This window comes from Cynocephalus volans, chromosome 17 (assembly GCF_027409185.1).
Source record: "Cynocephalus volans isolate mCynVol1 chromosome 17, mCynVol1.pri, whole genome shotgun sequence".
NCBI lineage: Eukaryota > Metazoa > Chordata > Mammalia > Dermoptera > Cynocephalidae > Cynocephalus > Cynocephalus volans.
Genome location: NC_084476.1, coordinates 15,056,263 through 15,072,217, shown reverse-complemented (window position 1 = coordinate 15,072,217; position 15,955 = coordinate 15,056,263). Strand labels below are relative to the sequence as shown.

General features: G+C 36.9%; 2 protein-coding genes across 2 annotated transcripts in view; one reads left to right on the top strand and one right to left on the bottom strand.

The window, feature by feature from the left end:
- The first annotated feature begins 32 nt into the window (after positions 1-32).
- The window catches only part of MRRF (mitochondrial ribosome recycling factor), a 53,623-nt gene continuing 37,700 nt past the window's right edge, over positions 33-15,955 (top strand). The window contains exons 1-3 of the mRNA XM_063082275.1: positions 33-83; positions 4,784-4,995; positions 12,726-12,881. Coding sequence (XP_062938345.1) covers positions 4,812-4,995; positions 12,726-12,881 — 340 coding nt within the window. The 5' untranslated portion in view covers positions 33-83; positions 4,784-4,811. The remainder of the gene's footprint in view (positions 84-4,783; positions 4,996-12,725; positions 12,882-15,955) is intronic.
- LOC134365919 (small ribosomal subunit protein eS27-like) lies at positions 8,576-8,830 on the bottom strand. Its single transcript, XM_063082292.1, has one exon. The coding sequence runs from the start codon at positions 8,822-8,824 to the stop codon at positions 8,576-8,578; it is 249 nt and encodes an 82-aa protein (XP_062938362.1). The 5' UTR covers positions 8,825-8,830.

The window sequence follows — 15,955 nt, the reverse complement described above, 5'->3', positions numbered from 1 at the left end:
GCCGCGCCGCCCCGTGACGTCACCACGCCCGCGCCTCCGCCGCCGCCGCACGAGTCTTTCCTTAGTAACCTGGGCGATAGCTGGTGAGTGGTCTCGGCAGGTTCGTGAGACACTCGCGGGTTCCGGGTGTTGGCGACCCTTACTGAAGGACCTCCGGGAGACTTCAGGGGACCAGACCACCGCCCCCGATCTGTTCAGTTCAAGTCCGCTTGACCTTTAATGCCGGGGGCGGGACGTGTCGCATCGGGAGCGAGTCTCGCGGGGTGGGGGCGGGGGGCTCGTCACATCAGTTAGCAATTTAGGGGATGCTGGGGCGGGGTGGCACTTACCAAATAGTAGCAGTTTATCTAGCAGCACAGTACCTAACAGGAACGTTTTTCGGAACAGTCCTAGGCGAGCAGGTATTATTATCTCCCATGATGAAGAAACGGAAGCTTAAAGAGGTAACTTTATCAGATCACGTGTCTAGTAAGTGACGGAGCTTAAATTCAAACCTAGGTCTGTCTGACTCCAAAGCCTGAACTTTTAACCACTACTTTGTGCCACCCAGTGGCAAAGCAGTTGTCATTTCAATAACCCTTCCCCATTTATATAACCCTGATAAATAGTATTGTCATTTACATTTTATAGATGAGAATGAGGTCCAGAGAATTTGACCAAGGTCACATGTCTAGAAAGTGCACGACTCTTTTCCAGGACGTCTTCACGTTTGGTGTCTTTTCCTTCAACCGCGCTGTATTGCATTTCCCAGAATCTTGGAGAGCTTTTGTTGGAAAGGATGAAAACCTGGTCTGACCCTGTTATCTTATAGTTGAGGAAATAAAAACTAGGTATGAGCAATTACTTGGTACAAGTCATAAGTCAGTGGTAGAGCTGCCCGCAAATGCTTTTTGAATATGGGTGGTCATGAATCTAAAGGGGGTGGGTTGCATGGAGCGATGAGGTAGGAATATTGGAATCCATATCTCCTAGCTCTGTGGCAAAAGCTCTTTCTCCTAAAATGTCTCATCCCTTCTTCGGCTGCACCAGGGACATAATGATTCTGTGTATAGTCAGATACTACAAGTACCTTTGTTTACATGAAACTGAATTTAGAGAACATGCCCTACTATTTCTAAGCAAAAATCTAGCAAACCGAGAGATAATGGAGGCAGTATTGGGAAGTAGAAGCAGGACTTACAGTCCAGAAGATACTACATCAGAAGTGTAGATTTTCATTGACCCTGGGCAAGGACTTATTCTTTCTGGACTTTAATTCATGTATTCATCACATTTATACAGCTTCTTCTGTGCAGGCACTGTGCTAGGGAGACCTAGTTGGGTTGTAGGAGGTGGCAGAGGAAGGCATCCTCTGAGGAAGTGAAAGTTAAACTGAATTTTTTTTTTCATCATTATACAATGTAATCGATTTTTTTTGGCACTTTCTCCCGCACCCCAGCAACGTCAGTGCTGTTCTCTTAAAAAGCTCAATGAATTATTGTAATCGTTGTATCTTTTCTGGTTGTTTATTTATTTATTATTAGTTCCCACATAAAAGCGAGAACATTCAGTGTTTCTCTTTCTGTACCTGGCTTATTTCACTCCATAAGATGAGAGGTAGTCAGTTAAAGAGGTGAGGGAAGGATGATTCCAAGCAGATTCAATGGCATGTTTGAAGACTGGAGCAGGAGGAGCATTTGAACAAATGAAAGATCAATTTGCTTATCTTATAAAATGTGGGTGGTAATCACGACTCTGGTTAATGTGAGAATCAAATAAAACAATGCATGTGAAGTTATTTTATATACAGCAACGGCCTGTGTGTGTGCACACTCATATTTGTAAAAAAGTACATATTATAAAGTAATATACAGCTGGTTTGGAAGGGGTTGCTGGGACAATGGGGAAGCGAGGACTTTGGGTTCATCATCTAATTCTTTCCAAAATTAAAATGCAGCTTCTATGAAGAACAAGGAAATTCATGTTTTGAGACCCTCAACTTTGGAGAAAGAATGAGTTCTTCAAGTAGATTTTAGAAATACAGTTAGGATAATACATTAGCTACTATTTATTGTGTTCCTGCTGGATGCCAGGCATTGTACTGAGTGTTTTATGTACACAGTATAATATAGTGATTAAGAGCACAGACTGTGGAGCTAGACTGCTTGAGTTCAAGTCTTGGGCACATTATTTATTTGTGCCTCTGTTTTCTATCTTTAAAATGGGGATCATCATATTACTTATCCCATAGGGTTTTCATGAGGCTCAAATGTGTTAATATATGTAAAGCACTTAGAATAGCTTCTTCTACATAGTTATCACTATATAAATGTTAGTTATTGTTATTATTATTGTTATAATTATCTCTTTAAAAGCTTCTTATTGTCATCTTGGTAACAATGTGGTGGAAACTGAAGCCCAGGCTAAATGACCTATCCAAGGTCACACAGCTAGTAAGTGGGAGAACTGAGATTCCCGTTCCAGACTGCGTCCAAAGACCAGTAACTTCCATCACACTGCTTTTGTGTATAGGTTAACTTTGTTGGATAATACTTGGACTCTCATAACTAGTTTCTTTCCTCAACTTTAATTCTTCATCTGTGCTGAACTGAATGCTAATGTGCATGTCCTTAAGGTAAAAGACCCAAGGGACTGCCTTTATTGAAATTCCACTTTGAAATTTCCTAACTTCTGTGCAATTAAAATCTACGCCTTAAGCATTTCAGCAATGTGGTTTATTTATAGAATTGTCTTCCGGTTCACGTGTACTTGGGTCTGCTTTTGGGTGCTGCGTTTTCTGTCAAAGGTTGTTTATTTCTAACTCATTTTGATTTCCTGTTGCTTTGTGGATTGGTATTATGACCTGCAACAGGAACGCCAGGAAACCAGTCTAAATAGAGCAGCCAGATTAAGACCCTGTGGATTTAAAAAAAGAAAAAAAAGTACACATTATTATACAGCCATATTTGGATATAAGTGTGAGTTAGGCATTGACTGTATTAGGCAAAAACCTAGATTTAGAAACCTCACTTGGGGCCAAATTTTTGTGAACAGTTTTGCCAAAATAGGGCTGGGCTGTTAGCTTCATGTTCTTGGACAGTGACTTAATCTCTTGGCCTCAGTTTCAACATCTGTAAAGTGGGGATTATTGTACTTTCTATGTGGCATTATTGAGAGGATTAAATGTAATAATATTGGTGAAGCAAGCAGCCCAGACCTGACCTCATTAATAGTAGCTATTGATAGCAATTATTAAAGAGGAAAAAAGTATTCCATTTTTCATCCAGAGCTGTTTTTATAGACTTCATACACTGATCACTAACATCTAGTATCCCTTGCTATTAAACATTTCATCAGGAGAAATCATTTGCCTTTGTGCTACTCATTTGCTTTTCTTTTAAAGAAAGAAATGATAATAATGATAGTCACCATTTATTAAGCAGCTGTTATATTCCAGGAACTGTACTAGGTGTTTTGCATGCATTCATTATTTCATTTTATCTTAAGATCGGGATAATTTTTCTCATTGATGAGGAAAGTGATGCCCAGAACAGCAGAATGAATTGCCCAAAGTTGAAAATTGCATTCAGGTCTGACTGACTCTAACCTACCTTGCACTTCAATAATGACACACAAGGGTTCTTTAATGTGTCTGACCCTGGCGTGAAAGTCTTTGAAAGGAAAGGTGATAACTCTCAATAGGTATCATTTGGGGGGCTGCTGCTGTGCTAGGCACTGTGCCAAGTGTTTTACCTGCATAACCTCATTTATTATTCCCACCCCTAAGAAATAAATATAATTATCCCCATTTTATGGTTGAGGAAATCAAGATGCAGAGATATTCAGCAGCATTTAGTTAGTGACGGAGCTGGGATTGGATTCCAGGTCTTCCTGGCTGTAAAGCTCATGCTCCTATTTATTCACTCCCGTGTGAGTGGATAAATAATACTGCATCAAAATTTTAGGGTGGGACTTTTTTAAAAAATGAGATGTGGAATTGATTTCCAGAGATAGCAGCTTCCAGGTATTTGATGCTAAGTGTTCTTAATTTTTGAGTGAGTGAACACCAAATTCCTGGCAGAAGCTATTAATGCTACGTTTGTCAGTTAGCTTAGGACTGTGTTCTATCCCAGATGTAGTTGTCGGCAATAGTGTCTTTCCATGGTCAAAGACCTCAGAAGTGTAATGTATAACTTGTGTTAACACATTGGAGGGTGACATTTTCCGGAGCTTTAGTTCTATACCATGGAAGACCTCAAACCTCAATCATGCTTGAGACTCACATTAAAGTAAAGTGCATTCTAATTGGTAATCAGTGCATAAGGAACCAAAGAAAATTTTAATTAAACGCTGTCGTGTGAATTTTCCAGTCATTTTATGCCTGTTAAAATGGTTTTCTTATTTAGTTTAAAGTTCTCTTCTAGTGCTCTGCTCTCCATCTTTAAACTTTATCAAGATTTTGTGCTTTTTCTCGTGAAAGGGTTTAATTAGCATCATTAAAGGTTTAGGCTGCTGCACATTTACTTAACAGGCATTTTGGTGTAGTGGAAAGAGTTTGGCATTTGGAGTCCTACAGACTGTGGGCAAGTAACTTAAATCTGTGAGTCTCAGTTTCTTCATCCTGTTGAATGAGACTGATAGTATTTCCTTCTATGGCTGTTGGGAGGAGGATTAGACATAATGTATTTAAATTGGATAGTACATAGCTCGGTTTAAAGGAGTTGCTTGATAATTGCTACACATTTTCTGAAGTTGCAATAGGGCCTCTTTTACTTAGATCTCCTTTTTGTCTTAATCTTTTTAGTGGATGTTTGCAAGGATTATCTTCAGTCATGGCCTTGGGATTAAAGTGCTTCCGCTTCGTCCACCCTGCCTTTCGTAATTACTTTGCAGCCTTGACCAGACCTGTTTCAGAAGTTACAGCGAAGACAGTGAGTGGAAGACAACATGACCATAGGCAGCGCATGGCCTATCCACCTGTACCAGTGCGCCATTTTGCTACCAAGAAAGCCAAAGGTAGAGACATATGACTTTTCCCTCTTTACCCCTTTCTTATAGTTGGCCCTTGAATTTTCATAGCTGGGAGGGATCTCAGAGGTATACTGAATTTTTCCCCTTGCCCACATGAGGAAATGGTTTTTCAGATGGTTCAGTTGATTAGTTTAAAAAAGGTCACAGTGGCAGAGAAAGTGTTAGAACCCAGAGTCTGTTTTCTCATTACCATGCTGCCTCATTCATTTTCTTGGTGGCTCAGAAAATGCCTAATTTCTTTCTTTTAGATTTAGAATTAGAGGTATAAGTGTTGGGCAAACCAGAGTGCTCATGGCAGGGGTCAATATATTCTCTCTTTATAGGAAGATGCATGTTAGAAGTATAATGAAAACCAGAAAGTTGTTGGGTGAAGGGGGTATTAGAGCCATAGATTTAGATGGATGATCTTAATGGCTTGTGTCATCCAAGAATGAGACTTTGATGTACCACAGATCTCAGCTTAAATGCCACTTCCTCAGGGAAGCCTTCCCTGACCTCTTAGACTAGGTCATGGCCCCTATTACCCACACTCAGTACACTGTTTTTTTTACCTTTGACACACTTAGAACAGCAGTCATTAATTAGTTAATAAATTGTAATATTGATTATTGATTATTATCTGTCTTTTATGTTGGACCTGATGAAGATAGACTCTTTGTCTTTATTTAGCACCCAACAGGGCCTGACACATAGTACGCATTCAGAAGTTTTGTTGAATGAATGAATGAATTAGTGACAGAAAATTGTCAGGCAGACTAGCTATTTGCAGTGGTGAGTCAGGGAGTCCCCTCCCAAGGATGGTGCTAGAAATATGCTGTTGTATATTCTCCCACTGACTTTCCTTTTCTGGCTTACACAGACCTTCCTCTGACTGTTAATAGGAAAATTAACAAATTGCTAAAAGAGCATTAATGCTTAGAAGACTTATATTCTGTTAATAGTGATAATAGTATTAAATTTTTATCTGTATATTTCACTGTATTTTTAAAAAGTTCCCATTCGTTTACTGATTTGGTCCTTATAATTATCATTAAAGGAATTAATTTTCCAGTGAAGAAATCCTTATAATTATCTAGTGAATCCAGATTTCATCATTTTGCAAATGAGGAAACTGAGGTACATTTGTAAGAAATTTGCCCAGGGTCATATCTAGTTACTGACAGAACTGGAAACCTGGGACTGCTGATGACTACAGCATTGCAGTGTACTAGACATTAACTATAGCATGTAAGCAGCATTTTTCATATTTTAATAGGAATTCAGTTTTGTCTTTTTTGATTGCCTCTTTAAAAAGTTGATTGTTTGACTTTTTCTCTTAGATTTATTGGATTCTTTCTATATTAGGGATGCTAATCCTTTGTTGATTATATTTTACAAGTATCATCTTTGCTTTTTTCTTTGTCTATGGTGTCTTTGTTGAACATAAGTTTTAGTGTAGTCATATTTTTTAGTCCTTTCCTTTATCATTTGTGCTTCTTTGTGTCTTCTTTAAGAAGGCCTTCCCTATCCCTAGGTAATATATTTCTGAATATGGTGTGAAGTAAGAAATAAAATTTTAAGTTTCTTTTGCAATGGGTAATAAGTTGTACAAATGTCACTCACTGAATAGCTCATTCTTTACTCCCAAATTTGTAATGCCCCTTCTATTGTATGTTAGAATTCTTTGTATATATGGCTTTGTTTCTGTGCTCTTGATTTTATTGAACTATTTCTCTCTTCCTGCACTAAATTCCTTACTCCTTGAATCACTGTCATAAAGTCTTAAATCTAGTGGTACAAATCTTTCCCCCAACTACACGTACTACCACACATACACTTTTTCTCTTTCACTGTTTGCTCTTCTTGCACAGTTCTTTAATCAGATTTATTTCTGGGGTATCATATTATTTTCATCACTTTTGTATATGATATATTTTTAAATTTTTTTTTTTTTTTTTTTTTTTTTGCCCACTGGTACTGAGATTAAACCCTGGACCGTGATGTTGTCAGCACCATGCTCCCACCAACAGAACTACCCAGCCAGCTATTTTGTAAATTTTTTGTGTTAGAAGATATATACAGAAAAGTGTATATATAAATCATGTGTGTACGGCTTAGTGAATTTTCACATAGTAACACAACCATGTAAGTATCATGCAGATCAAGAAATAGAATGTCACGTACTCTGGAAACTTCCCTTATGTCCCTTTCAGTTGTCACTCTCCAAAAGATAACCCACTATATTGATTTTAACACCACAGATTAGTTTTGGTCCTTTTTGAAGTCAGTATGGATTCTTTTTTGTCTGGCTTCATTTGGTAACAATCTCTTTGTGAGATTTGTCCATGTTATGCATATAGCCATTGTTTGTGCATTTTTATTTCTTTATAGTATTCTACTGAATGCATATACCACAATTTGTGTATCCATTGTACAATTGATGGACATTTGGGTTGCTTCTAGTTTTGAGCTAAACCAAGTAATGCTGCTATGAACATCCTTGTACATGTGTTTGGCGCACATATGTGCACATATGTTTCCTCCTTCTCCCCCTCCTCTTTCCCTCTCCTTCCTTCCACTGCACTGGCTAGGAACTCTAGTATAAATTGAATAAATGTGATTGATGATAGTAGGCATCCTTGTTTTATTCCTGACTTTGCAGGGAACACTTCTTATATGTTAACATCAAGAATTATGTTTGCTCCCTGGACTGGTCAGCCACCAAAAAAAAAAAAAAAAATTATGTTCACTTTATGTTTTTGGTAGTCTCTTTTAAGCAAATGTCTTCTATCCCTATTTTGCTAAGCATTTTTGTTTCAAATGGGTGTTAAATTTTAATCGAATGCTCTTACTACATTTATTGAGATGATCATATTTTTTTCTTTTAATCTATTAACGTGGTAACCCAACGTCAGTAGCTTTTTCTGATGTTAAACCACTTCTGCATTCTTGATATAAGCCCTACTTGCTTTTGATATATAATTTGTATATACGTTGCTTGATATATAATCTGTATATACATTATTGGATTTGGTTTGCTAGTATTAATTTAGGATTTTTGAGTCTGTTTGTATGAGATTAGCCTTAATGTAACTTTCTAATATTGATGGGCATAACTTTCTAGTGGTATTCTTATCTGGTTTTGGTATTAAGACTGAGTTAACCTCATGATGTGAGCTCTTTCTCTCTTAATAGGATGGTCTGTATAAAATTAGGATTATCAGTTGCTTGCATGTTTGATAGAATTTGCCCGCAAAATCATCTGGGTCTGGTATTTGTGTGTGTGCATGTGCCTGTATGGGGGTAGACTTTAAATCACGGATTTCATTTTTTTAATGATCATGTCACTGCTTAGACTTTCTCTTTATTCTTGATTTAGTTTTTTAGTAAGCTGTATGTTGTTAGGAAATTTTTCATTTTATCTAAGTTTCAAAGTTGATGGCATAAAGTCGCCTGCAGTAGTTTGTTGAGATTATTAAAATTTCTATTGTTTTGATAACTGTGTCCCTCTTCCTGCTTTCCTTCCTTGCTTTTCCAAAATGTGTTCGTTGGGATGGTTTTCCACTCATCTTGATTCAGGGTGCTTTTAGTGCTGCTTCCTCCTCAGGGAGCATCCTTCTGTAAGGCTTGCTTTTCCTCCTGTAGACTGGCAGAGGACATTGGAGCAGTGAGCGCACGAAACTACCATTTCTACGTGGCTAAAGACCGTGGTGATTTTATAGCATCCTGGCCATTTCACATCTGTGAAGTAGGAATTGGGGCACTGTACCAGCCGCTTCTTGTGTTTCCTCTTCTTTTCTGGAGAGGAAGGGAGGAGACCCTTTGAGAGAGGCATGTTCTCATGGGAGATCTTCACCACTCGATCCCTTCTTCTGTCTTAATATTACTTGTTTGTGTCTACTGTCTTTTTTGCCAATTGTTCTTGATAGAAGTTTGTCAATTTTATAAGCCTTTTACAAAACAGCTTTCAACTAAGGTCAAGGGTTTGAATCCCTGTACTGCTCAGTCACCCAAAACAAAAAAGAGCTTTTTATTTGTTAATCTCTCTTTTTTTCAGTTTTAATGATTTCTACTTCTTATTGTTTACTTTCTCCTGTGTACTTGTTCTTTTTCTATCCTCTGAGCTGGGCAGTTCATTAATTCTTGGCCTTTGTTTTCTTTTTTTCCAAAAAAATGTCATTGTATATGTTTAAGATGTACAACATTATGTTTTGATATGTATATAGAGAGAGATAGTGAAATGGTTACTTATACTTGAGCAAATTAACATATTTATTATCAACTCACATAGTTACCTATTTTGTGTGTGTGTGTGTGTGTGTATGTGTATGTGTGAAGAAAACCTAAAATCTCTTTTGAGCAAAAATCCAAAATCCAATGCAATATTAACTATAGTTCTCATGTTGTGTGTTAAATCTCTGACTTGTTCATCCTCCATATCTGGTACTTTGTATTCTTCGACTGTATCTCTCCATTTACCCCCAAACCACTTCCCTGGTAACCACTGTTTAATTCTCTATCTGTGTATGTTCTTTTCTTTTTTTTCTTTAGATTATGTATATAAATGAGATCATGCAGTGTTTTTCTGTGTCTGGTGTATTGTACTTAGCATTTGTCCTCGAGATTCATCCATTCTATGGCAAATGTCAGGATCTCCTTTGTTGGCAAATGTCAGGATCTCCTTTGTTAAGTCTGAGTAATATTCCATTGTGTATATATACACAGTTTCTTTATTCATTCATCCACTGATGGTCACTTTGGTTGTTTCTGTATCTTGGCTATTGTGAATAATGCTTTGTTCTTTTCTTATATGCATTTAAGGCTATAAATTTCTATCTAAAAAACAACTTTAAGTGCTTCTTACAAGTTTTTAATACAGGATTTTTATTATGGTCATTTCTAAATATTCTTAAATTTCCATTATGCATTGCTCTTTAGTCCATGAGTGTTTCTCATTTAGAAGTGTTTAAAATTTTTTAAACATGTAGTTGTTTTGGAGTTAACTTAATCCCACTCTGGTCAGAGAATATGTTCTGTATGATATAGATTTTCTGATATTTGTTAAGGTTTGCCTTGTGGGATAGAACATGGTTATTTCCTGTAAGTTTCAAATGTGCTTGAGAATAATGTGTATTTTATTGTTGGGTGCATGCTTCTATATATGTTCATTAGATCAAGCGGACTAATTATGTTGATCAGATTTTCTACTTATTGACTTTTTTATTTGCTCATTTTATCAGTTACCAAGAAAGATGTATTAAAATCTCCTAGTATGATTGTAGATTTATCAGTTTCTCCATTTAATGTTGATAATTTTGAGGCTATTAAATATATATATATAAGAATTATATATTTCTGATAAATTGTTTCTATTATTTTGAAATGGCCCTCATTATTTCTAATAATGCATTTTGTCTTAAAATCTTTATTTTTTGATATTGTAACTATAACAGCCTTCTTTGGATTAATATTTGCCAGGGTTATAATTTTCCCTTCCCATACATTAAATTTTCTGTGTACTTATGTATTTGTAAAACCTCTTGTATATTGTACATGATTAGATTTTTTAAAAATCTTACTGGGGATTTTTAACTTTTAACTGACCATTTTGGTTCATTATATTTATTGTATTTGCTAAGTATTTGCGTTTTCATTTTATTTTATACTTTTTCTTTCTTTTTTTATTCTTTCTACTAGATTAATCAAGTTTCTTTATTCCCCTTTTTTCATCTCTGCTGATTTGGAAGATACAGATTTTATTTCTTATTGTTTTGGTGGTTATTAATGTTATTCTTACTGCTTTTTTTAAACCTTTTTATAGAAATAAACACTATAGAAATGTGCAGCTATCATAAGAATATGGTTTGATGATTTTCACAAACTGAAATCACTTGTGTAACCATCACCCAGATCAAAAAACAGAACATTCCTACCATATCAAAAATCCCCTTTATGCTCCCTTCTAGTGGTAACTGTTATTCTGCCTTCCGATGACATGGATTAGTTTTGTCTGATTTTGTACCATTCAGTATATATTCTTATATCCAGATTTTGTATTGTATAGACACAAGTGTTCTTGTGTCTGGCCTCTTCACCCAACATCGTGTTTGTGAGATTTATTTAAATTCTCCTTTGTAGTAGTAGATCAGTCTTTCTCATGGCTGTGTAGTTTTTTTCATATGTACCACTGTTTATCCAATCTGATGTTGATGGGCATATCTTTAAATTTTAACATGCATACTTGCTTTAAAAAGTCTAAAGTTGGAATTATTGTTTCCATTGTTTCTGGCTTCTGCTGTTGCTCTTGGAAAGTATTCTAAATTTTGGTTCTTTATGGACAATTTGTCTTATCTCTTTGGCTTTTTTCAAGATCTCCTTATCCTTGGTTTTCTGCATTCACAAGATGTCTAGGTGTGGATTTACTTTTATTATCCTGTTTGGAACTTACATTTCTGAATCTGAAGATCCACGTCTTTCATCAGTTCTGAAGGATTCTAAGCCATTACCTTGTTAAGAGCAGAGGGGTTTCAAGCAGGACAATGACATGAGCAAATAAATGTTTTTTAAAAATCACTGTACTGCTTATTGGTTATTTACTTTGGGCAAAACATTTAAATGGCTTGTGCCTCAGACTTCTCATTTGCACAGTGGAGACAATAGTAATCTCTATTCTTCCCACTTTAGAGAGCTATCTTGAAAATCGAATAGAGGAATATACCTGAAATTGCATTTCAAATTATAGTGTGCTACACAGTATTGAGCTTCTGTAGATGTTCAATAAAGTTTGTTGAATGAGTCTCAATAAATATTTGTTGAATGTTTAATGAATAAATAGTGTAAGATAATACTTAAATATTTTTATTCTTTTTGTTCTCCCACCTCCTCATTAAAAAATGCAGGAATATTTTTATCACTCATGGCAGTGATCTGTGTATGTACACTTGATAGAATGTATATGAAAAATCACTGTGATGGTTTAGACATAAAATCAAATTTTTTTCAGTTCCTAATGTTGTTGATATTCTAAGAGACAAGCCCTTGTCACTACCATTGGTAGTGTATAATATCTCTAAACTACTTTTGTTTCTTTAGTCAGTACTAGCTGTCAGATACTGTGCATATTCTTGTCTTAGTGTTCATTTTAAATGAACTAATCCATTTTCCTTTTCTTCATTTAGATTTTGTGGAGATGGTCTAATGGAAAGTTCGTGTGTTTAGGACCAAATCTTGACTTCATCATTTCCTGACCTGTGACATTAGACACATCACTTTATCTTTCTCTTCTGTTTATTTTTCTTAAAAATAAGAAGTTAATTTATTTATGGATTCCCTGCCCTATGGATGGGGCTCTTTTAGGTGTTGGAATGACTTAATTTGTATCCCTGTAGCAACCTTGCAATATAGGTATTATTATTCCTCTTTTACTGGTAGGGAACCTGATACTCAGAAGGACAGAGTAACTTGCCCAAGGTCATAAAGCTAGTATTCATCATAGTCAAGATTTTAACCTGGAATGTCTGATTATAAAACTTGTGCCATGACTAATATCTGAGAAAGTGTTTAGCACAATGCTGGGTACTAGTTGACATTCAGTAAATACTGGCTCTTTTTTAGGGCAATGATAATTTTCCAGTACTCGACATTTTGCCCTGCACACAATAAGCACTTCTTCACCAATTGTTTATTGTCTGTGTTTATGCTGCTGTTCTTTTATTCACTAAATATTGACTTTCTAGCCAAAGCGAAAGGACAGTCCCAAACCAGAGTGAATATTAACACTGCCTTGGTGGAAGATATAATCAACTTGGAAGAGGTGGATGAGGAAATGAAGTCTGTGATGGAAGCACTCAAGGATAATTTCAATAAGACTCTCAATATAAGGACTTCACCAGGTTAGTGACTGAACCAATATTTTGGGGAGGGGTATAGTGAGATGAGCATGGCTTTGGCAGAGCTGAGTTTTAGTCCCAGCATTGTCACTTACTACGTGGTGACTGTGGGCAGTTACTTTACTTTTCTGGTTCTCGGTTTACTTGTCTGATTCCTACCTTATAGCCTTGGGGTAGGTATTAAAATTAATGAGGTAACGTATGTAATGATTCTAGCACGCTGCCTGGCACACAGTTAACACTACATTTATTTATCCAGTCAGCAAGTGTTTGTCTACTGTGAACTAGGCATTATGCTAAAGCACAGTAGTAAATAAAAGTCGGCATGGCCTTTGCTTTCATGGAATTATCCTCTCAAAAATGGGAGTTTTATTATGACTGCATTATAAACACATCTAGGTATTTAGTCTCAGAGTGACTGACATCTTTGGTCTGATTTTTTCCAGTTTGTCCTATCTGGCAGTTCTTATCCCTTACTGGGAACCAAATGGCTGTAAACCTGCCCATCTGAGGCATTTCTGTACCCCTGAGCTTGACCACGAAGATTCCGTTTGGGTTAATAACTTCCTGAAAGTGGCATTTTTAAGTGGGAAATGTCAGTACAGTCTAGGAGAACTGTTTGCAGATGTGATGGAGAAGTGAGTTGTCAGCTGATGGTGCAAGCAGGCAGGAAAAATCTAATTGCTGTTAAATTGGCCTTTTGCAAATTGTCAGCATCCTAGAGTCAAGCCTGGGACCTCCTCAGAAAGTATCTATGGGAGCTTGGGCTGCTTCCACTCAGAACTTGATTGGGGTAGTTTATAAGGAAACTAGAATATATTTCATGAACAGCTCCATTTATAAACACTGTCTGAAACATGCTAAGTTCAGACACGAGACCCAGTGTGAAACTAGAAGACCATTCCCATCATTTGTCAACCTTTGGACTAGGGCTTTTCTGCCTTTGCTGACAGTAGAGTGTGCCATTCAATCTCTCCCAACTGTTTATTTTAAACGTGCTTATTATTTTAGGTATGAAACTGATAAAATGCTTTGTCTCCCCTGTGCTTTCTGGCCTGTTAACATTCTGCAGCCGAAACGAGAGAACAGTTTGAGAGGAGCTCAGGGAGAAATGTGATACTTAAAATTAGCCAGCAAGCTCCACTCTTGTTGAACTTAAAAAGATGATGGGCCTGAAAAGAGGTTGGGAGTGTAATTTGTTAAATGTTAACCTCTGAGAAAATGAGGGGCAGGAATGAGGCTGAGGGAGATTCTCGCTGGGGACAGATTGAGGGAAAAGGATTTGATGCATTATGTCGATATGGATTTAAGGGAATGAGAACTAGCACAAGTGTGTACTGAAAAGCCTGTGTTGGGACTTCTGTAGCAAAGGATCTGATGGCAAATCAGGAAAGCTGAATTAAGATCCATTTTCAAAAGGCCTCCCATTGGTATTTCCTTTTTGCTTCTTTCTCTTCAGGGTCATTTTTGTATAAGGTTCTATGTAGAACCTGAAGCGAAACAAGCTAAACTTAGCCAGTCTTTTTTGCCAGATTCTTCCATATCTTTCCTTACTATCTGAACCAGCAGGCGCTTCCCCCTTACACCTTCATCTGTGTAACAGCAATTTCTAGCTCCAAGATAGTTGACTGACACCTTTTAGCAGTTGCCTAAGATACAGGTTAATTTGTTTGTTCATTCTTGTCCTCTTTCCCTTTCATCTCTCCATCCGTACATTTATTTATTCATTGAAGCATTTCTGAGCACTTTTTCTATGCTGATTGCTTTAATACATGCTGTGGATACAGAGAGTAAAGACATGTCCCTGTCTTCCAGGAGCCTAGACCCTAATGTGAAAGGACAGACAAGTAAACCAACATGCATAAAACCATACAGCAAAGCAGAGTGGTGAAGACCATGGCTTTGGAGTTGGTCAGACCTGGGTTTGAATTCAGGCTCCATTATTAAGAACTGTTGTGGCTTTGGGCACTTCACTCTCTGTGCCTCAGTTTTTTCATCTGTAAAATGGTGGAAGTAATAATAACTATCTTATAGGGTTACTGTGATAATGAAAGCAAATAAATTATAGAAAGCATTTAGCAGGATGTCTTACTAATATAGGCTGTCATCATTATAGAAGTGTGCATAGGATGCTTGGGGTCCATAGGGCGGGTTTGTAATCCAGCCTAGGAAATGAGACAAGATTTCTGAGATTAGATGCTACTATAGCTGAATTTTAAAGAATGGGCAAGAGTTACCTGAGCTGAGAAGGGTGTTCTTGGTAGAAGAAAAATTATATGCAAGAGTCCTGAGGCAAGAGAGAACAGAGTGTATTAGAGAAAGTGAAAGGGAGAAATGTGATACTTAAAATTAGTATCAGTTTGCTTAAAACATAGGAGAATGTCAAGTAATGATGGTCAACATTTAGTGGGACACAGCTATAATAAGTGCTTTTCATATACTCTTTTATTTAACCCTCATAAAAACCCTATGAGATAAATATAATTTTTATTCTCCACTTAGAGATCAAGAAACAGGCCCACAAGGTTGAAGAGATCTGCCCAGGGTCGCACAATCAGGAAGTAGCAATTTGGTATTTGAACTCAGGTCATTGGTCTTGAGAACCATGGAGACTTTTTCCATTATACCTCCTGGATTTTACAGGTTGAAGCCAGTAGTGTCAGCAGCCTTGCATCTTATAATGACATTGGATCTGGTTGGGTACTTCAAATCAGATCTTTGGGTACCACTTTATTCTAATAACATATTTCCAGGACAACTCCAGTTTGTTTGAAAGATTGCTTTCTCCCCCTTTCTTTTTGTGTCTCAGAATGAGCTATCCATGAGTGATTCCTACTGTGAATGGTAAGGCTTTTCTTCTAGTTCTCATTGCATAGGAAGTCAGGGAGTTCGAATAATATCCCCTTTCCATATGTAACTGTGGCTTTTTTGCTTGCCTTCTTGGGTTTCTGAAAATTTTGCCCATGGTTCTCCAGAATTCATGTATTGATGGATAAAGATCAGATAACAGGGTAACAGTGAAGTGTTAATAGTTTCTTTTCTTTTTTTTTTTTTTTTTAATGTGCTCCTTTCTGAAG

Coding starts and splice junctions, on each gene's coding strand:
- LOC134365919 (XM_063082292.1), bottom strand. CDS start 8,824: ATGCCTCTCTCAAAGGGTCTCCTCCCTTCCTCTCCAGAAAAGAAGAGG.